The following is a 22202-nucleotide window of genomic DNA, read 5'->3' on the forward strand; positions in this document are numbered from 1 at the left end:
AGAGAGAGAGAGGTCCTCCATTCATCATTGATCCACTGCAGGACTGTGTTTCAGGGGGTGTGAATTATGGGCCCCTGCTGTCACTGTGCCTGCTCTACGTTGGACATTTCACCTCGCCACTGTAAATTCAAAAAGGGATTACGTTTTGCTGACTGCTGGTTTCAAGCCGTAGCTTGACCAAGTGCAGACAACTGGCCGGTCCCCCCTGGCAGAAGACTTAATACAGTCCGCAATTGCAGGATCTGGGATTTTGCAAGAGTCTGCTCTGAACAAGGCTGTCGGGAGAGAGAACGTAATCTGGATCAGAGAAAATCCTAACAGGTTCCTGTTTACACCTTTAGACAACGGACTCTTTCTCTCCAGGGAAAAAAAAAAACGTTTTGTAGTTGACTGGGCGTTTTGGACGCGCTCGGTAAACGGTGATGCTACGGCGACGCGCAGGAACCGTAGAGGGAAGAGACAGGTGAGGTGCGGCTGAGGAGCTGCTGTTATTTCAGAGAGGCTTTGGACACGGAGAGCCGTGGTATCCATCACCCTTTTCTCCACAGAGAGGAAGAAAAGCGACCGGAGAGGGCGAGTTGGCGACTGGCACCTGCCTCAGCCTCCCTATACCTGGCCATCTGGTGCGGTGAGTGTGCCAAATGGTGGGATTGAGAGATGGATAGGGTATGTGTGGGGGAGACGAGGGCGGGGGGTATGGGGTGGCAGGGATGGGGTGAACAGGTATATACAGCATGTGCGCAATTTTATTACTGCCACCAAACGCGATGCTGCATTATCACTCCTCCGGGTTAACCAATAGCTGTCTGCTTGGCATCGTCTGGACCTTTGTGGACATGAACTGCTCTTTGTGTCTGCTGCAAGTTTGATGTTTAATTTGCATATCATGAGCACATCTTTGTTGCATATCATTGTTCTTTCACGTGTTGCATACGATCTTACAGTGTTTCTGACACGTAGGTTTGAAGTGATGTCTCAGCAAAAAAAAAAAAAAAAAAAAAAAAGCTGGCAATACTTATACATTGTAACGCTGCATTGCAAGGACGAGCACAAAGCCTGATTGAAATTCTTATTGGGATCAAGACTCGGATCATAGGTCGTGATCTAAATGCTTTAAAATGTTTTATTTAATTGCCCCCCTGTGTAAACTAATAACGTGTTATATTAAATGTTTGCTTAAGGTTTCCTGTTAACAAGAGTAAAGGTCAGATGTGATGATTTGGAAGCCATAAAGTCAATTGATTATGTCATTAATCACTCACAATAGAGTAACAGGAGTGGCATGATACATTCACACAGCAGGCTTGTATTGGTATGTAGAGAAAAGTCCAAATACAGACAAAGAAATATAGTTATGAGTAATTTATAAGACTGACTGACTTTAGAAAACTGAGGATTACTCAGATGAATATTCTAAAATACAGTTTACCCTTTGTCCAAAATGTGTCCTGTATGGCTACACTTACAATAACTTGCCACCTCAATTGCCCATAACCACATTGCACACTCTCAACCTCTATGGCCCAAGTTAAGTGCTCACTCACTGCCGTCTAAGCTCTTGCTAAGGTGATTTAGTAGTTATATGTAATTTATTGTTAACAACTTCATCCTTCACACTAAAAGCCATCGAGTTCCGCAGGAGGACTATAACAGCTCCCAGCTGCTACTGTTGATGTTTGTGTTTTTGTGCAAGTCGAAAGGCAAAAAAAAGAGGTGGTTGGAGTCGCAAAAAAATAAAAGGAGAAAATGAAGAGACAGAAACACAGACAGACAGACAGACAGATTGGGGGATACAAAGGATAAAGTGTGGCAGATAGCAATCTGGCATAAAGGCTACAGGGGGATAGGCAGAGGATGTAAATGACAGAAAAAGAAATGATGGAGCAGAGAGCACAGAGTGAACGAGCGTTGAGGGAGAGGGGCTGCAGACAGCAGTCTGAGCGGGTGTGAATGGTCTCCCTGTTATCCCCGCTGCCCACACAGACAGCCACACAGCAGCCGTGTGAGCAGGTGCTGACCCCACCACACAGCAACCGCAGGGAACAACAGGTGCAGCCACTGTTTCCTTCAGCCTCCCTTTGGAAGGCAGTCTAACACCCGCCCATCCCAAACATACAGCTATACCAAAGCCTTCTAACACCAAAACACCCACAGCTCATACTGAAGCGAAACAAATGGATGCTTCAGCGTACATTTAGGGAAATAGCAAGCAAATCCCAGGCTTGAGTAATTCCATTATAAAATTAATTATGCTGCAAACAAAGTTGGAACCACTTGAAGCAATAAGGCAGAGCAGACTGCAGGTAAAAGCAATCTATGAGAGGGCCTCAGGGTGACACAACTGCCCACAGGGACATTTAATGAGCTCTATTGATCACATAGGACCGTATTCAATCACACATGCTAAGCCGCAAACAGAGCACCTCCAGCACGAAAAAAAAATGAATCTGGATTGCAGCATTATACAGCCTGCCCACAAAGAGTGTAAATCAACAGCAGATTAGTGTGTTGGGGTTGCTAAGGAGCACATTTCTAGAAATGTGTAGAATGACAGTCAGAGATGAGGTGTGTGTGTGTGTGTGTGTGTGTGTGTGTGTGTGTGTGTGTGTGTGTGTTTGTGTGTGCTAAACAGAGTCAGATGAAACAGACAGAAAATGTTGGAAGGAGAGAGATGTTACCTAACAGCTTCTCTGCTCCTATCACCAGGAGAATACGTCAAGCAATCGGCGACAAATTGCCTCTCTTTACCTCTGGTACACAGAGAGGAACATTGACTGATTCAAACACTCCTGGTTCCTAACTCTGCCGGGCTCTAATCTGCCTATAAACCTACACTTTTCTATTCCTACTCTATATCAGCCAACAGGAGTGACTTGATTTCCTTCCACCAAAACTGAGCTGATTTTAAACCCAGGACACGGTTTCAAAGCTAGCAAAAGATTTTTATTTAAATAACAGAATGTTTCTTGTAATTTTTAACCTATATTCAATGTCGATTTCCATGTTTCACAGAGTCTGGAGAAACCCCCCCAAACACTGCCCTGCCTATACATAAGGGAATGTCGATTCATGCCCTTTTAGTGTTTAGATAAACTTTAATTAACTTCCAAAAGTTGCTGTATCAACTCCCATCTGCCCTAACAGTAACCACCCCTATCTTTGCCAGAAAGTAGACAGGATAATCCACTAATCCGATCATAAAGTAAAGCAAAGTTATGACTAGGAATGCTTATTTTCCTCGAAAGCAGCCAGATACAGTATCTTTTGAGATTCCAGTTTCACACAGAGCGCAGCGTTTATCGGTTCGGTGGGATTCTTTGGAACAAAATCAACACTTGAAAGGGGTGTTAGAGTCCACAGACGCCAGGGCAATAAGATCAGAAGAACCTAGCTGGGGAGGCATCTGCTGGGTGACCTCCCTCCAATGGGGTACTCAGAGTGTGGACATTACGGAGTCATTCTGCAGGATTAAGGAGGCCAGAGGTTCAGGCGTCCCGCAGGCATACTTTCTTTACTTGTCAGAAACTAGCTCTTATCCCAAGACAGGTATTTAAAATAAACTCCCTCATGCAAAACATTCTCTGTGTTGATGTGAGAGGCTTTCAGGAGCCTAACGGGGTCTTTCAGACAAGCCATTCCAGATGTTTGAAAAGGAGAGAATCAACATGATTTGGTGCCACACAAGCTGAGGAGCTTTACCTATTGCAAACTGTGCTGTAAATTGTCCATGGTATCATAAACTGTACACCACAAGATAAACGATGTTCAAAAGATGTTTGGTTGCTTTATCAGCCACATATGTCTGTAATAATGCCCTGCAGTTGTTTTCAATGTAAAAACCCCTCATATACTTTACAGTAGCCATGTATCTTCAGTTTTATTGCACCCTGTCTGCACTGATTCCTCCCCAGAGGTGCAGGCTCTTTTTCATGCATCCCTGTGCACATTGTGTGGTCTCTGCACATGTTATAACACACTGACATTTGTGCTCATTTTGCAGTGTATTGTTCTGTCCACTATCACCTTAACAACATCTCCAATAATCCCCCATTCAGGGGTCAGGTAGATAATTGCATATGCATGGTCTGTGAATTCATATTTTATTAGTGTGTACTGTTTATTTGTTTGTGTGTGTGTGTGTGTGTGTGTGTGTGTGTGTGTGTGTGTGTGTGTGTGTGTGTGTGTGTGTGTGTGTGTTGTAGTGTACAGTATGTGAGGGTCATAGGAGGTTTGAGCTAGTTTGTCTCTCAAATGAACTCATCTCTCTGCATGCAGCTGGTCTTCGCATTTAACTGCCTGGCATTTCAGTTGTGAGTGATAGCACAGCAACTTCGAAAGATAGAGGTATTCTAATCTTTTACCATCTGTGATCTCATTTGCATCACAAAATTGCAAAGTGAGAAAATGACCATCCTCTTCATGCTTTCATCGAGACACTCACCCACGTCTGTGCACGCACAAACAAAATAAGCAAATAACCAAGTAACCTTTTCTCAAATGCCACAGCTGAGGCACTTGACTTTTTACTTCTTCGCACAAAATGAATGGAGGTATATATATTTCTCAGGAAGTCTGGTTTATCTTCACATATTTTGCTGCTTTTGTTGTCCAACAAATTCAGCAAGCACCTTACCCAAAGGCAGGCTTTAGTTATGGCAGCTTAGCCAGAGGGATTTGGAAGACTTTTTTATTGGGAGATAAAGGCGCATCCGAGTCCTTTGTCTCCCAGCTACTCAAGATGGTTTTGTAGCCTGATGAAGCTTTGTTGTGGCTAATCTTTCTCTCTCCTTCATCCTGTCCTCTTCCATATCCATCCCTTCCCCGCTACAAACACAACTTTTCTCTTTTAATTATGGCTTTTCATCTGGGGCCCAGTCACAACTGAGAGGAGAGGAGCAAAGCATAGCTGAAACACAATTATACCTGCAAGGTGGAGAGAAGGCTCTCAGGGGAGGTGTCGTCTCTCGCATGAGTGTGTATGCCGTAGGTGTGTGTGCATCTGTGCGTGCATGCAGCACGTGCATGTGTGCACATGTCAATCCACAAGCAGGTTCTTTGGAATTTTGATATCTGTTGTTTGTCGACCACCTATTGTGAGCTGTGATCCTCTTAACAGACTTCTGCCAAAAGAGCTATATTTACCCTTACTGGTGATCACAGCACACAGAACAACATGACGACAGTATGAGCTACCTTTCAGCCTGCGCCTCCTTTTACAGCAGCATAAGAGAAGGCGCTAACAGGGTATGAGATATATGGTAATGGCTGCCACGTCGAGGCATTAGCACAGCCTATTTAGCATAGTCTTTGTTGAGGTGGAAAAATGAAAGGTAGGGAAATATTGGGCTGTGGTCAGTGAAACACAAAAGGAAACAAACAAAAAATATAACAAAAAATGATAATGATGGCTGTTTTCACTGTTTTCTTTCATGATGATAACACCCATTTTCAAGCAATAAGATGATTCTTCATTGTACCGCTTATTAGAACATCACAAAGGTTACCTTAAGACATGGTTAAGAAGAAGAATAGAAGCTCCCTAGAGACAGATGTCCTGGACTAGCTTGTACAGTATGAAGTGCACCATTACCACTGTGACAAAACAGAACAATAACAGCATTAAAACAGATCAAATTCAAAGATGAAAAACCCTTGTAGCTGTTGTGTAATTAGACTGCATGTGTTCGACTGTGTGCTCATAGTGTGTGTCTGAGTGTGTGCACTGCATACTCATGTGCCCGCTCGGAGCTGTGCAGTGAATGTATATGTGCTTACTGCAGTCAAACTCTGGTTAGTAACGTTTGCCCTTGCTGCAGCTTTCTACAGCACCATAAGTGTGTGTGTGTGTGTGTATGTGTGTGTGTGTGTGTGTGTGTGTGTGCGCGTGCGTGTTTGTGTGTGTGGGTTTGTTTTACTATATTCACGGGGTCAGAAAACCAGGAGCCCACTATTCTTGTGAGGTCCAACAGTTTTGTGGGGGCCAGAATGTATGTATGAAGTACGTGTGGCTGTGCAGGTTAACACTTGGTCTTAGGGTTGGGGTTAGGCATTGAGTTGTGATGATTGGAGTAAGGGGCTAAGGAATGCATTATGTTAGTGACTACAGGAATAGTAAACACAATTGTTTGTGTGTGTGTGTGTGTGTGTGTGTGTGTGTGTGTGTGTGTTGTTTTCTTGTGCTTTTCTGTGCATTTCTGTCTCAGTGCAGCACCACAAATACATGCATTATGTTTTTTGTCACCTAAATTTTGCTATTTGTCGAACACTGCATTTGATTGCTTTATACCTGCATTTCTGAGCTGTGTGTTTGTCCCAGTGTATGTACGTGTCCATTATCCATAAGCTGATAACTCTCTGCATCCATAGACTACTATGTGTCTGACATTAGCAGCAATTTGGCTTAGGGCAGAAGGCTTGATTGGGGAAGAAGTCTGAGGGGAGATGGAGCTCGTCTGGCTAGACTCCAGCTCTGTCCATCCTATTTTAATTACCTATGGCACTCACCCAAGGGAATATCTCTCTCTTCCTCTCTGTCTCTGTGTCTTCTCTCCTCTCTTTTCCCTCATCTCCCTTCTCCAGCATCTCCTCTTTTCATCTTCCTCTTTCATTACACATTCATTCTCTCTATCTCTCTCTTCTTTCTATCTTTCTTTCTCACACATAACCTAATAGCACACAGCTGCGTCAAAAGGCCTATGCAGAGGTAACCTTTGCATTAGCATATAAATGACCCTGTAGATTGAATAGTATTTTAGGATATTTAACAGCCAAAGACAGATTCCCTTAACTCTGATTAGACCTGTGCTGAGGAGACAGGCAGCCTCTTGAGGGAATATCGCCTCCAACTTGATAAGATAAAGACTTGACACAGTGATTCCACTGTTGAAGAGCGCGGGATTGTGCGTGTCTTGGTGCACATTTGCTTTTCCATGTGTTTGTATATGAACAGGTCTATGAATCTGAACAAATATCCTGCCTGTTTGCTTTGATACCATGTGGTTCTATTGGTATTGCCACCTGTTTTGCTGGAGTTTTTAATACAACAAATAATTATTCCCACCGCAGCCATTTTGAACTTAAATAAAAATCTGTAGCTCCAGCATGTGGAATTAACCAGCGTTTATCAACTAAGCTAGTAATCTTTAAAGCACCATAACATGAATATGCAAAATTAAAACAGCAGGTTGGTATTTTGGGAATATGTTCATTTGCCTTTTTCTGAAAGTAAAATGACAAGATTGATACCACTCTCATACCTGCACATTAACACGAAGCTACAGCTAGCAGCCTGTTAGTTTAGCTCCAAGACTGAAAACAAGGGGAAACAGCTAGCCCAGCTCTGTCAAAAGATTTTTTAAAAATCGCCTGCCATTATGTCTAAAGCTCATTATTAACATATTGTATCTTTTTTTGTTTAATCCATACAAAAAAAAAAACTGTATGAAAATGTCAATTTACAGTTTTGATTAGCCAGATTATTTCTTGGCCAGGACCATTTGCCAGGCAGAGATGCCACAAAGTCACTGCTCCCAGCCAAGAAACAGTCCTGCACAAAGATCCATGTAAATTTTTGACTTTACACTCTGGATTTCTTTAGAAGCGCCGTTAGGCAGATGTTTTTCTATCTTCCAAACTTTGTACTAAGCTAAATCAACTGGCTGCCGGCTTAAGCTTTATATTTAACAGACAGTTATTTCAGAGGTATCGATCTAACTCTCCACCAGAAAGCAAGTAAGTATTTTTCCCAAAATGCCAAACTATTTGTTTAACAGGGAACTTTAATATGAGTTATGAGCTACCTATACAGTCAATACCACATACTCGTAGGCTTGTGGGCCATCTAAGTTATAAATTGGGTATTTACCCTTCTAGATTCTTTAGATCTATGTGTTTGCTGTACATTTTTATTGAGTGGCATTGTTCCAAGCTGAATGCTTTAGTAGTTCAGCATTCATCTACAGGGAAGTGAATGAGAGAATTCTGAACTTCTATCTTTAAATTCCAAACTTCTTTAGAGGTTAGGAGGTTTATCAGGAAGTAGCAATACCAAATCCAAGCTTTAAACCATCCCTCAGATACCTCTGGTTGAAGTTAGAGATGCTCCTTCCATGTAAATTCTGTGCTTACCAGCCATGACAGCATGTGGCTGGTATTGTTTTCAACTTGTGAATGAGTGTGTGTGTGTGTGTGTGTGTGTGTGTGTGTGTGTGGATTGGGCAAAATGTGGTCCTGGAGAAACCTACTGTAATGGAAACTACTGCAAATGGCTTGAGTGCTGTAGCAGGTGTTGTCTGCTTGTGGACAGATTCCGTTAGCATGATAGCATCACAGCTGTGCAAGATAAGCCTTACAGGTGTGTAGTTGAGATCAAAATGAAGGCTGAATATGGGTGCGGTCTGACCCATGATTGCTGAGTACTCATGAAATAATGTAGTAGTCATTACCCATGAGTACTCATGGGTCAGAATGTCAACATGTTGATCCCATCACAAGATGGTCTCTAGTTTTAATGTAGAATCTATGAAATGTGTGGCAACTTCAGGTATTTACTGTGACATGCATCTTGCTACATCAAAGACTATAGCTGGACTGTTTCACAGCCTGATGGCAATCATGTCAATCAAATCCTCTAATTTGGGCACACCTGGCAACTTTAAGTCTGAGCTAGACACCTAGAGAGTAACATCTAATAAGTAATCATGACGCACATCTTGGATTTGTCGATGGACAAGCAATGAGAGATTCATTTGGTGGAGTCTTACAAAGTTTGTTTGAACTTTTACTTCTATATTAATTCTATCTGAAATCAGCACTGTACCACAGTAAGAAAAGCCTTCTGAAATCTCTGTTACATTTTCGTTCACCCCCTTTCCATTTTTATTTCAGTGAAAATCAGTTTTAAATCTATTAATGAAGCTATAGTGTTCGCAGGGTGGAGTACTGAAGTGTGAAGGTGACCCACTTCTCCCAGTTTAGCCCTTGTCTGTGTCTCTACCCCTCAGGCCCTTTTGCTTTATTCCGGGCTTTAACCTGCATATTGTCCTCAAGGAGCACGTGTGTTACAAATGAGCATTGTAAAAGGATTCTATTTCAACCGAGTTTTCATGTTGATATATGTATATCTTTTTAACAGTTCATACTATTGAATCCAATTTTTTTTTCTTTTTTGTAAATCAACTGTCATAATAATCCGGCAGAGGAAGTCTAAGAGCTGCACTGGACAAAAAGCAGAAGTTTTCTTCACATGTTCAATCAAGTTTGTGGCATTGCACCGTACCTTATGTCCAGAAAAGTTATTATCTTTCATGAGTCTGAATGAGTCTTTTACATTAACACAACGATGCAATGATCACCCAGTTCAGTCAGACTGATAGACTCAGTTTAAACATTATATTGTTGAAGTGGAAAAGAGGCTTAGCAGTGAGCATCTTTTCTAAGCCAGTGTGAAATAAATGTAGCCTATTGTTGTGTTTTCAAAAAATATTTTTCTGCTGTTGACCTATTGATTTCAAATGAGCTGTACTGTCTTGCCAGGGTGTGGATAATGTGGAGACAAAATGCTTGCAGCTCCCCCATCCCCCTCCTTGCTGAGAGAGAGGGGACCCCCACCTCCTTATATTTGTGTCCATGTATGTGTTCATGCACACTCGTACCAATGTACATGGATCTGGGTTAACGCTCAAGTGTATGCATCAGTGTGTGAGTGCGTGTGTGTGTGTATGTGTGAGTGCATGTGTACTCACACGTATGTACTGTATGTGTTAGAGGGCGAACCCGCCCTCCTCGCTTTTACATCTACTGCAATAGAACATCTCTGCCTGGCTTTGCTATTGGTTGCTACGGTAACAAAGGCACAGAGTGGAGTGGCTGCAGCAGCTAAACAGAGGGCGAGAGACAGAGGGAAAGACACAGAGAGAAAGAGAGAGAGAGAGACAGAGATTTCGCCCGTAGACCTAATCACAAAGACATATTCAACTCAACGCATCGGAAAACACAGCTTAGGTACTGTGATAAGTGAAATGTCAACGCCATAGAAAAATGGTTTTGGACCTTACTCGTCCAGTTTGTGTCACACACATGTAAACACACATATATGAAAGGATTAATTAACTGGGCGCAGCACAGGTCATGGCTCGAGCATCTCGACAACAGAAGCTCGCATTGCGTAGCAGTGGCAGTGGGTTTGGTTAGCTGTGCGTCTGTGCCTTCAGACACACTGCTGAGGCCGTTTGTATTTATGTCTCAGTGTTTTCTCAGGGTCAGTAAATGGTCCTCGGTGTGACTAGAGATGGTGCTCTTTATTCTGTCCCTGTTTAGCAGGATGAGAGTGTATTGATCTTGCTGAGCAGCTTTAATAGTTGAGATGCATAATGCAAATATGAACATGTCCAATATACACGAAAGGCCACTTAAGCATTTTAGGATGGCTATCATGGCTAAACATTAAATAGGTAATCATTCAATAGATATGTTTCACATAGCTTGTTGACGTATTGGGGGTTGTATAGAAATTCCCATCATGCTGCTCACCCCCTGTCATTCCTGTCAGATCAGCTTTGGCAGGTGAACAGCAGCACACTGGAGAGAAAGACTATGAAATGGAGCTCAGTCACGGCCAATGAGGACAAAACATATGGAAAAACTGATAAGAGGTGAGAGCAGGTGATTATGCTTCTTCACATGTCCTGCTGATTGGTTAATGATGTGAGTGTTCGCAGGTGATTTGCTAATGGGCTGGTTGATGAGGCTAGATTACATTGTGTGGCTGTCGTCGTCATTACATGCATCCCATGATAACCGTGTCAGTGTCAAACCATTTAATCCTATCGCACCAGCGTGATTTGACACAAGTAGCATAACACCATTTCCTCTTTCCACTCGCTCGTCTCTCTTCCCTCAATTTCCTGATACTCATTCTGTCACCAGCGGTCTGTTTTTTATAGTTTGATGAGCTGGAGGTCTGTAGCAGGCGGTATCTCTCTTCCTGTTTTTTGGGTTTTTTTTCTTTAACTCAAACCACCTTTCATCCTCTCTCTTCTGTCTTTTCGGCTCAGCAGGGAAAACTTAGAATGCTTGATAACCAAACGTCAAAGCGCTGCCCCGAACCTCTTTTTATAGCCCAGAGCGTTAAAAATACTGCCTTTGTCATGGCACTGGCCGGCAGCAGAGCTCTAATATGCTGGCCTTGGCCCAGATCTGATGGTTTATCTTATGGATCAATAACCTTAATCAATATGCACTCTAATGAGAAGGCTTCATCAATGATTGGCCACAGGGTTTTCGTGTGTTGCAGTTTGCTTGTGTGTGTGTGTGTGTGTGTGTGTGTGTGTGTGTGTGTGTGTGTGTGTGTAAGGGGGGGTCAAATGAATGGATGTGAATAGATAAGGTGTCGATGTTTCAGGAATATAAGAACTATATTGATGGCACTTTCTGAGTCAATAAATATTTAGAAAAAGTTCATGTTAATGGATTTTGACACTATTTTTTGTCTTGTCTTGAATTAGTGTAATTGTTTACTTAACTATAATTTTGCCATAAACTCAGTAAAATGCAATATGTTGTGAGCTACAACTTTTCTCTTTTGCCTATATTTGTTTCCATTTAGAGGACTTGGCAGCAAAACATATGCTGAATTAGCTATTAGCAGTTCCTTTTGGCAATGCACCCATGGATGTACAGACACTCAGACCCTTACTGGATTACTTTGACACTGAAGAAAACCTAAAAAAAACAACCTAAAAACGTCTTTTTTGTCTTTTCTAAGCAGATCAGTGGCCGTTCAAAATGGACATCATATAGATAATGATATCCTCAGAGTGTATGTCACACTGAATGTAAAAATATATGATCCATGTGTTCAGATTTGATTGAGTTAGTCTCTGAGAAGAAGGACTACAATTTTTTTTTAAGCAAACTGTGTGACTCAGTGACAAGCTATTAATGTGACAAAGTTATTCCATAACTAAATGATGGCTAATCTCACCAGAAACACGCTTTATTTAATTCCAGCTGTCCCTCCACACAAGGAAACAGAATTTCATTTTAAGCATCAAATTTGGGTCCTTCTCATGAAATGGCCATAATGAAATGAGGCTGACCCTAAACCAGACTCAATCAGTGCTTCTCCAGGGAATCCCAACAGAGAGATGAAACAACCACACCACCACCATCCCACACAACCCCCCACCTCAGGGCTCCTCCAATGCGTCTGATGAGGAGAAGGCTTAGAGATGTCAAACCTGCAATCTCTGGGCTAGAATTTCATTTGAAGTGGCCCCCAGTGTATAGTCTGCAACCCACATTGCCTCACTGATGTCTTCAAACAGCTTGTCACTCTAACTCTGAAGTGTTGGCAACACAGGTGAATGTGCTTATGTATATGTGCATATGTGTGTGTTACATCTGGGAGCATCAGTGTGCTTCAAATAGCAGATGTCATCACCTTAGCAACTAAAACATCTACATCTACCTCCGGTGTTCTATCTCCAAAAACAGGCGTCGGGATTTTATCCTGGAAGAGATAAGCTGAGAGATAGAAAGAAAGAGAAATGAAGGGAGGAGGTGGGTGATGGAGGTAGAGAGTTGGGGGGATGAAAGCAAATTAGTGGGGGTTGGGGGAAAAGTGGAACATGGCATTCAGGTTCATTTGAAGGGAACAGCATTTGTGTTGCTTACATCTTTTTCTTCAATTTCTAAACTTTCCTTTCAGTTGTGTTCCACAAAACCCAAGAGCCCCATCCTTTTTTTGCCTCCCTCATTTTGTCTTTTCTTTTCTTTTCTTATCTATATGTCTCCTCTTCCCTTTCAAAGTATTCTCACATCAAAGACAGTTCATTCTGCCACGCAAGCTGTGTAGCTGAGCCACAGGCATTTTGAGTAAATGCATAGAAAAGCTTCAACAGTTAACCATGTGTTTGATGGTGTGGCTGCCACAATTTATGTCTGGCAGTAACTTATGTGCAGCAGTGTTAGTCCACTTCTTCTGCTTTGGTTTTATAGGTGCAAGAGATGCTGATGTATAGCAAAAGGGCTTTTTTTTTGACTGTTTGACCCCTTTACATGGGTTTCTAGCCACACTAGCAGATGGCCCAATGGATGCCAATGTCTGTTGGTTGGTCCACCATCTTCATTGTCCCCAGATGACGAATTCTACTAACTTCAGTGCTTCCCTGACTTTTACTCCACCACCAGGGCAACATTTCTGTTTATTCAGGACTTTCGTTTATGGTCAAATACCTTCAAAACTAATGACGTTCCCACACTAAACTGTATGATGAACATGGTACCTGATGAACATGGTACCTGATAAACATCAGCACGTTACCACTGTCTTTGTAAGCATGTTAGCATGCTGATGTTAGCATTTAGCTCTGCCTGTGCAGAGCTTCACAGATCTGCGAGCATGACTGTAGACTCTTGGTCTGGTTTTGTTCATGTCTTTGTGTGTGGTGCACAGATCTCACGCAGTATGACCCTTTGGTGACCTCCAAACTTTTTAAAGACGAAAATGTGTTTCCTCCCCCTCTTTAATGCTCATGATTTAGGGCATTCTTGACTTTTGACCTTTACACAGACTTTGTCCAGCTTACCCGAGTCATTCGCTTCATCGCTCCTTTTTATACTCTCACTCTCTGATCTAAGACCAGCTCCTTCCTCTTTTGTGGCTAATTACCAGTAATATAGCCTCCATATGTCCATGTGTACACACAACTACTGAAAGACACATTACCACCCAAAGTGGCTTTGTAATCCTGTAAATGTGTTGTCTCTTGTTTTGTTATATGGCTGTGAGATTCCCCTCCAATTCATACCGTTTGACAATGGAGTGACATTTCTGACAATAGACCCCCATTACACCACTAAAGCAGACAATAGAAACACATTAGCTCCCTGCTGAAGCCAGGTTGGTGGAAGCAGTCACCCTGCTGCACCGCTGGCCCTGTCCTCTCACACACACACACACACACACACACACACACACACACACACTAACACACACCTGTTGGAATTCCTCTCTGCTGAGAAATCTATCAAAATGTCAAAACACACTCTCACATGTCAAAACACACACTCACATGCCCCCCCCCCACACACACACACACACACACACACAGACATATACAGTGCGCAACAATGACATTTCTCTCTCCCATCTCTTTGTTAACAGTGCATGTGTGCTGCTGCCATGGTGACCATGGCTCCTCCCCTCACATTTCTTCTACTGCTGCTTCAACTGGCTGATGGCTCATTCCCAGAGGAGCCCAGTCCACTCAGCTACGTCCCTGTAGAGGGTATGTGTCCTTCCCATTGTGCGTGCGTGTGTGTGTGCATGAGTGTGCATGAGTGTATGTGCGCAGCAGTGATGAATGGGTCCACAGTAGGTGTGGAAATCAGGGGGTTAAGGGTCAGAGCCTTGGTGTGCAGCTGTTTTTGTGGGTTTTTTAGCCATGCTAGCAGCATGGCTCACTGCCTTAGAGACTTAACTCCATCTATTTATTGCAGTATAGTAGATTAATAATTACAAGAGAGAAAGATATAAAGAAAGAAAGAAAGATTGCTATAGATGATGAGAGGTGCAGGAAGATTAAAAAGTGAGAGACAGTTTGGATGGGGCGATACAAAAGACGAGTGGGACGGCTGAGGAGTGGAAGAGAGAAGGGGAGGAGACAGGTGGAGATGGATCGCTATGTCCTCTCTCCCTCCCCTGCAGTCAAGGACAATGAGATGTTTTCCCAATCTGTCTCCTGATGATGAGGGCTCCCTGTGGAGACTGTTGTCCTCCTCTTCAAAACTTTATCATAGTCTAATATTGCCACTTTCTCCCCCCACCTCATCTGTACTCTTTCATTTATCTGAAAGGTAGAGAGGAGAGGGAGGAAATGCCCTTTTTCGCAACGAAATAATAACAATAGTAATTGCATACAGTTTTTCTCATTATGGAGCTGCATGCATCAGCAGCAGCAAAATCACTAAGAGAGTGAAAGTCTGCTGTAACTGCTACACCATTCGTCTTTGCCCATTATCTTTGTTTTCCTAAACAAAAGCATCAAGAATGAGTGAAGACGCCATTAAAGGGAAGGTTACTGTGGCTGTTTTATGTCCTGTGCTCTCTCTGTCCTCAGCTGTCAAAGTATCCTTGAGCAAGACACCTAATTTCTGGATGTTTTAGAAAGCAGTTCATTCTCTCTGTCTGTCTGTGTGTTGATGTCAGTGGTGAGGAGGTATCCGGTGTTCCTGGGCAGAGCTCATCGTTCAGCTCAGAGACAGGAGCTGCACATCCAGACGGTCCTGCAAGTCAACCGCACGCTCTACATTGGAGCCAGGTAACCAACGGCAACCGCCTCCAACTGTGTGTTACTGACGTGTTCGCATTAATATCCTTTTTGCTTTCATTTGATGCCACGGCTTCCATCTGCTGTCACTCTGCAGAGTACATTTTCAGTTTGTTCTGCTGAGGTTGTGTTCAATCTTGTTTGTTAAATGTCAAGTGAAAGCTGTTTGTTCGCATTACTCTTACACATGATACATGGCAACAGATAGAATAGAATACCAGTGGTAAACAAACAGCGGTTCCTGCGCCAAATTTGTTTTAGAAAGTTTTCACTTTCATAGTTTACATCAAAACTTCTAAATCTCCTTTACATAATGATGTAACAGATCTCAATAAATATGACCTCCTAACGTCCAGTATTACTGCCTCCACATAAGGAGAGAGACATTAAAACCTCGACTACAGTGCCTCATGCTTAAATGAAGCCTGATAAACAAATTATATAAACAAATAAATAATATGATCCACCTCGTATGAAAAACATTTCACAATTCAGACACAGCGACACAGACAGTGTTTTAATGCCGTAGCTTTAAGCCTGTTTGTCCTGAACAGATATGTGTCACAAAAAACACAAACAGGTGGCGTTCTGACAATAATGGCACGCTGATAAAATAAATAAATAAATACAATTAAGGCAACAGCAGCCACAACAGCAGTACTTCTATTCTGTTTCAAAATAAATATTTTTCTCTGTTAGCCATCACAACAAAGAGTTTATAAATCCGTGTTATTCAGAAATAAGTTGAAAGAAATAAACAAAGAAAAAATATGAAAACCCCTTTGTACAAGGAAGGAAAATTTGTTTATCCATCCTTTATATTATATATTAAATATCCTATCCTATTAATCTATTAATAAATTATTGGGACTGATTTGTTGTGTGTTTTCGTGCTCGGCAGAGATGATTTGTACAGAGTGGAGCTGGATAACATGGCAGGTGATGAGATGTTCTACAGCAAGGTGAGACTCATGCGCACACACAAAACCCAAACATGCACTAATAATTGACAGTGTACGTGTGCACACATAGCAAACTTATTCTGACTCTGGTTCATTCCTGTGGCAGAAACGGACATGGGAATCCAATAAGAACGACATTCGAGTGTGCCGGATGAAGGGCAAACACGAGGTATAGTGCACATAAACCACAACACTCTGACTTTGAGATCCACTCATACATGCATCAACACTATCTAAACTATCACATGCATGGACAGACACGACAGCTGTTATAGAAACCTTATTTCCTTTGGGTGCATCTGCATACAGTATTTACACAAATTTGATCTTGTTGATACAGAATCAGTTCATCACGTAATCATGGTAACTCAGTGAAACGTTGCCCAGGCTGAAAGCCTGTGTATGAAGCTTGAAAGCCATTTTCTTGCACACCTGCAATGTGCCAGTTTTCTTCACATATCTCATTCATATCCTGTGGGCAAGATGACAATTATGTTTGTCTGCAAAGAGATGGTTGACAGTGAGATATGAAGGGAATGTGGTCAAATCTGCAAAGGAGAATGATCTGATGGGATGGTAGCCTGGCTGACAGGGAGTAACCTAAAATATAAGCTTCATTGTATAAATGTAGCAGCGCCACTGGCAAAATCCAATTTGGGCAGAAAAAGGGTGGAAAAAGAAAAAGAGGCAACAGGAAACATTATAGAGCAAACTGAGCAGAGAGAGTGACACAGCCTCAGGGAGGAAACAGTAATTGAAATCAGTTGAGGAAGGGAGGTAAAGGTAGGGATGTGATGTGTGATGTGTGCGTGTGTGTGTGTGTGTGGGTGTGTGGGTGTACAAAAAACTGGGGAAGAAACACATAGGGAGGATAAGACATCCACCAGGTAGTAAGGAAGACTCAGAAGGACAACAAAAGGAAAAGATGTTACTGCAAAAAAAAAAAAAACACCAGAGGAAAGAAGAAAAGATTGTGGAAAAGGGAAAGGATTGAAAGCTGTGATAAAAAAAAAAAAAACAGATCCAAGACAGGAGAGGACAAAAGACAGAAAGGTGAACAGTATTAGCTCGGACTCAGATGAAGAGATCAAATCATAAAGCCTGTGGTGAAGGACACTGAATCATTTGACACTGCAGATATTAGACCAGTCCTGCTTTTTAAGTCTCACTTAAACTAAAAATATGGCCAGAAATAATGGCATCACTGGTTATCCTCTGCACACTGGGATACTATTGGTGCTACAGGTGATTGTTTGTTAGCGTTTTGGCAAACAATAAAATAATGTACAAACTACTCTACTGTTTACAGTAATTGCTAAAATAGCGATTAGCACAGCTAATAGCACTGAATGACGCTCTGAAATCTGGAGCTCATCTACCTACACAGGTGTGTTTTATTGGTTCTAACTTCGTCTAGTAGTGTTTTAAAACGCTATCACAGGGGGACTAAAGGAAAACCAATGTCATCAAGTTTCAGATTCACTGGAAGGAGCTTTAAACTTGAGTTCAATCAGCAGCCTCCACTTTGAGGACTGCTATAAAGTCCCTGTCCTTTTGTTCCTCCAGATGGACTGTGGTTGATGCTGTTATTGCCTCTAAGGATTGTTTTAAGCTGCATTTCTTATACTTCACACTGACGATCTTCTTGCTCTGACGGGTAGTTTTTAGCTTAGCTTTGGTTCAGAACACTCTGCCCTTTACCTTTTGATTTTCTCCTCTCCTTTAACAGTTTCTCTTCGTGTTTTGTTTTTGTTTTTGTTTTCTTCTACAGGGAGAGTGTCGTAATTTCATCAAGGTTCTGCTCAGCCAGCATGGTGGCCTGTTTGTATGTGGAACAAACGCCTTCAACCCACTGTGTGCCAACTACACTGTTAGTATCCATCTATCTGCCAGCTGTTCATTCTCTGTGTATCTGCCAGTTTGTTTTTCTATAAATTTTTTTTTCTTTCTTTTTTGTCCCTTTGCAGAGAGACACTCTAGAAATGGTGGGAGAGCCTGTCAGTGGGATGGCACGGTGCCCATATGATCCACGACATGCCAATGTGGCTTTATTTGCAGGTAGCGTCTTGAGTTTGCACGCTAAAGCCGAGGAATTCAGTCTTTTCTAGCAGACATCACACTCAGTTTTCCAGCTCCAGACATTGAAACGTCTGTGCACTTGTGTTTACCTTTACAAATGATTTATCGTCAGACCTCTCGCCGCATTGCTTGTTTGGTTTTAATCTTCCTGACCTTGTGCTGTCTCGTCATCTGTATTTTCTTCTTCCTAATCTCCTCCTTTCCTCTCTCTCTCTCTCTCTGCATGTCTCTTGCTCTCAGATGGAAGTCTCTTTACCGGTACTGTGACAGACTTCCTAGCCATCGATGCAGTGATCTATCGGAGCCTCGGCGACAGCCCCGCCCTCCGCACAGTCAAACACGATTCCAAATGGTTTAGAGGTACTTTCAGAAGCAGACACATTAAAAATGACCCCTTGGAGACAGACACCTTCAATAGACAACCAGGAAGCAAATAACAGAAACCATCACCATTATCTTCAGTAGTTAACTAAAAGAAAATGGAACCACTGTGGCTCCTTTCACAAGTGGCTCGCGGGAGAATAAGATGATTTTTCTTTTTTTAAATAATAAGCTACATTCAGCACAACCAGACAGGATTAGGCCTACATTTCAGAGACTTATAATAAGTGGAGCACGCTCAGACAGAGTGATGTATTGAGGTTAGTCAGACTCTACAGATTCAGGGTTTGAGCAAGTCTTCCATTGAACGAGCCTGTTTTCCTCGGAGGAGAGAACAAACCGGTGCAGGTCAAAGCTGGAACAGAGCTGGATGAATAAATCATAAATAATGTGTATCCTCTTGTCCATGATGATAAATTAAACAGGACATGAATATTTAATGAGCGAGGCTGGCGCACAGCAATGGTCCATGTTGATATGACTGTTATTACAGCGCCATGTCAGGGAGTGTGAAGTGTTATGTTTGGCCTCAGGCACTGCATCACTATTGCTGTGTAGTGTGAGAGTGTGGGTTTGTCTAAGTGTTTTTCTGGTGTTATTTTTCAGAGCCTTATTTTGTGAGTGCCATGGAGTGGGGGCCTCATATTTATTTCTTCTTCAGAGAGATGGCCATGGAGTTTCATCACCTAGAGAAGGTCCTCTCTCCTCCATTCTTTCCCTTTCTTCTTCTTTTCTTTTATTATTATTCCTATTTTACTAAACCTTGCTCTTTTTTATTCTAGGTGATGGTGTCCCGTGTGGCTCGTGTGTGTAAGGCCGATCTCGGTGGCTCTCAGCGTGTCCTCGAAAAACAGTGGACCACGTTTCTAAAGGCCCGGCTCAACTGCTCCGTCCCGGGAGACTCGCACTTCTACTTCAACCTCTTACACGCCACAAGTGGCATTATCCACATGCAGGGACGAGATGTCATCCTCGGTCTCTTCTCCACGCCTCCCAACAGGTACACAGACTCACACAACATCAACACAAACAAGCAAAAACATTATTATGTCTCATCGCTGCCTTCTTTCCTTTGTCTCCGGTAGCATCCCTGGGTCTGCGGTGTGTGTGTTTGATATGCAGCAGCTCGCTCATGTCTTTGAGGGGCGATTTAAAGAGCAGAAATCCCCAGAGTCTATCTGGACTCCTGTACCAGACGAAGCGGTGCCTAAACCGAGGTATTGCAATGCAAAGTGCAGAACTTCAGTAGAATACTGCAGTGCTGCTGTCCTGAGCATCTGTCTCACATATAGTCTACTTACTCGCCTGCTATAAGCTCCAACTGCCAATCACACTGTAACTTCACTACTATTCAGCAAATATTCTAATACAGCCTCCAGCAGCCCAAAAAAAAAAAAGAACTCCTCTGGCTCTTTTCTTCTTGCTCTCTCTGGACTTCTATCTCTCTCATCTCTTTATATATTCTTCAACCCTCACTTCCTTTTTGTTTCTTCAGACCAGGGGGATGTGCGGTGCAGGGATCCAGATTTAGCTCCTCTACCACGCTGCCAGACGAGGTGCTGAACTTTGTGAAGACCCACCCTCTGATGGACGAGACCGTTCCACTGCTGGGGCATAGACCCTGGGTGGTCAAGACTATGGGACGGTATGTGGAATGACTCAGTTACTTAATAGCGCCCATGCAGCGCTTTTTTTATGGCATGAAAATGGGAAGCAGACAAATGAATCATAACATACAGAAGGATAAGAAATGTACTTTATTGACCTACTGTATTGATCTATACATCTAGGTACCAGCTGACAGCCATGGTGGTAGACACAGAAGCTGGTCCCCATAGGAACCGCACAGTCTTGTTCCTGGGCTCAACCAGAGGAACCATCCTCAAATTCCTAATGGTTCCCAATGGAGACTCTGTCTCCCACAGCAGTGTGTTTCTGGAGGAGGTGGAGGGATTCAACCCAGAGAAGTGAGTAGGAGCCAAAAGATCTTTGTCCTTGGTTTCCAAATTCTGAATTATACATTTCGGTGTATTGCTTCAGGTAGATCAGGTCTCATGTTTCCCGCCTCAAGTTGATAACTGGAGAACAGGAGTGCTTTTCACACCAACTGTCTTCAATTATTCTTTTATGATAACGATTACAAGTTTAAATAATTGATTTTTCACATTTTTGCCATGCAGCTTACAGCCTCTTAAAGTCTCTTCAGTTACTTTCTGAACATATCTCTAACAGGTATGTTCACATATATAATTAAGGAGATCGATTTTAAGGTTGCATCTAACAATTCGTTTCATTATCAATTAATCAGCTGATTACCTTTTGAACCTTTGCAACTTGGATTTAATTATTGTCTTGACCATCAAAAAATGGTAGCAGACAATTATGGACAGAGGCCTCATCCACTGGCAGCTAACTCAGAGGAGTGTTTATCTCTTTCCAGCACACAGCTCTGCACGCGCTCTGTGCAGACTCTGTGAAGGACTGTGTAGAACTCCGGTCTGCTGATGTTGTGACTGCTGTGTGAGGGTTAGGGCACAGGGCTGTCTGTCTGGGAGCACCAACAGATGAGGCCTTTGACCCTGTCACAGATTTATTCGAGGCCAAAAAGAGTACACTGACCTCCCTCTGCTGCCTCTTTACCCTCTGTCTCCTGTCCTCACACCACTCTGTCTCCCTGTCTCCAGGTGTGGTGAGGACTCCCCTCAGGCCCGTCAGCTCTTGTCTCTGTCGCTGGACCGGACCAGTCACACCCTGCTGCTGGCCTTCTCCTCCTGTCTGGTCCGAGTGCCCACATCTCGCTGCCACCTGCACTCCCGCTGCATGAAGTGAGTGACTCTTTTCGTCTTTGGGAGTATTTTCCGTTGGTGTCATCAGCTGATAATTAAGTCAGTTCAAATCTAGCAGTGGCCATTAGCCAAGGCAGTGCTTTTGTTTTGTCTCTGCTTCCTGACTTCCTGCCTCTGTAGTCGTCCCAATAAAATCTACAGTTCTGTTTTTGTTTCAGTCAGTTGGAGATGGATGACATGTGTGCTTGTCGAATCACAGCTAGCTTGCTTGGTTTAATATTTCATTTGGGAGAATTTGTTTTTCTCTGAAATATTATTTAACTTGACGCAAGAGGCTTCAAGATTAAGATTCATTATGAATACCAAGAAGGCATTTGTATATTAATGCACACACGGGGAAGATGTTCTAAGTAGAAAACAACACTGTGAGCCTGATTATGAGCTGCTATATATCACACTGCAGGATACAGGAAACTATGAACAAGTAGCAACCAGGTGAGGATTAATCAGTTCACAGCTTCTCCACATATTACAGAGCATATGACTAATAAATCTCATGAGTCCAAATCTGATGAGGAAAAACAGTATTTCATACTTTAGGGCTATGATGCCGTTGTCATTGATGTGTGTGTGTGTGTGTGTGTGTGTGTGTGTGTGTGTGT

At 42.6% G+C, this 22202-nt stretch overlaps 1 protein-coding gene across 1 annotated transcript in view; it reads left to right on the forward strand.

Annotated features, from left to right (window-relative positions):
• The first annotated feature begins 49 nt into the window (after window positions 1-49).
• Window positions 50-22202, forward strand: part of LOC111658887 (semaphorin-6B-like) — a 28925-nt gene continuing 6772 nt past the window's right edge. Inside the window, exons 1-14 of the mRNA XM_087175426.1 lie at window positions 50-628; window positions 14168-14291; window positions 15212-15323; window positions 16234-16294; window positions 16401-16463; window positions 18066-18164; window positions 18262-18352; window positions 18614-18733; window positions 19361-19449; window positions 19537-19754; window positions 19840-19971; window positions 20250-20399; window positions 20545-20721; window positions 21439-21579. Coding sequence (XP_087031552.1) covers window positions 14171-14291; window positions 15212-15323; window positions 16234-16294; window positions 16401-16463; window positions 18066-18164; window positions 18262-18352; window positions 18614-18733; window positions 19361-19449; window positions 19537-19754; window positions 19840-19971; window positions 20250-20399; window positions 20545-20721; window positions 21439-21579 — 1574 coding nt within the window. The 5' untranslated portion in view covers window positions 50-628; window positions 14168-14170. The remainder of the gene's footprint in view (window positions 629-14167; window positions 14292-15211; window positions 15324-16233; window positions 16295-16400; window positions 16464-18065; window positions 18165-18261; window positions 18353-18613; window positions 18734-19360; window positions 19450-19536; window positions 19755-19839; window positions 19972-20249; window positions 20400-20544; window positions 20722-21438; window positions 21580-22202) is intronic.

Source organism: Seriola lalandi, unplaced genomic scaffold (assembly GCF_002814215.2).
Source record: "Seriola lalandi dorsalis isolate HSWRI2012SDOR001 ecotype SW California unplaced genomic scaffold, Sedor1 jcf7180002054469, whole genome shotgun sequence".
Classification (NCBI taxonomy): Eukaryota; Metazoa; Chordata; class Actinopteri; order Carangiformes; family Carangidae; genus Seriola; species Seriola lalandi.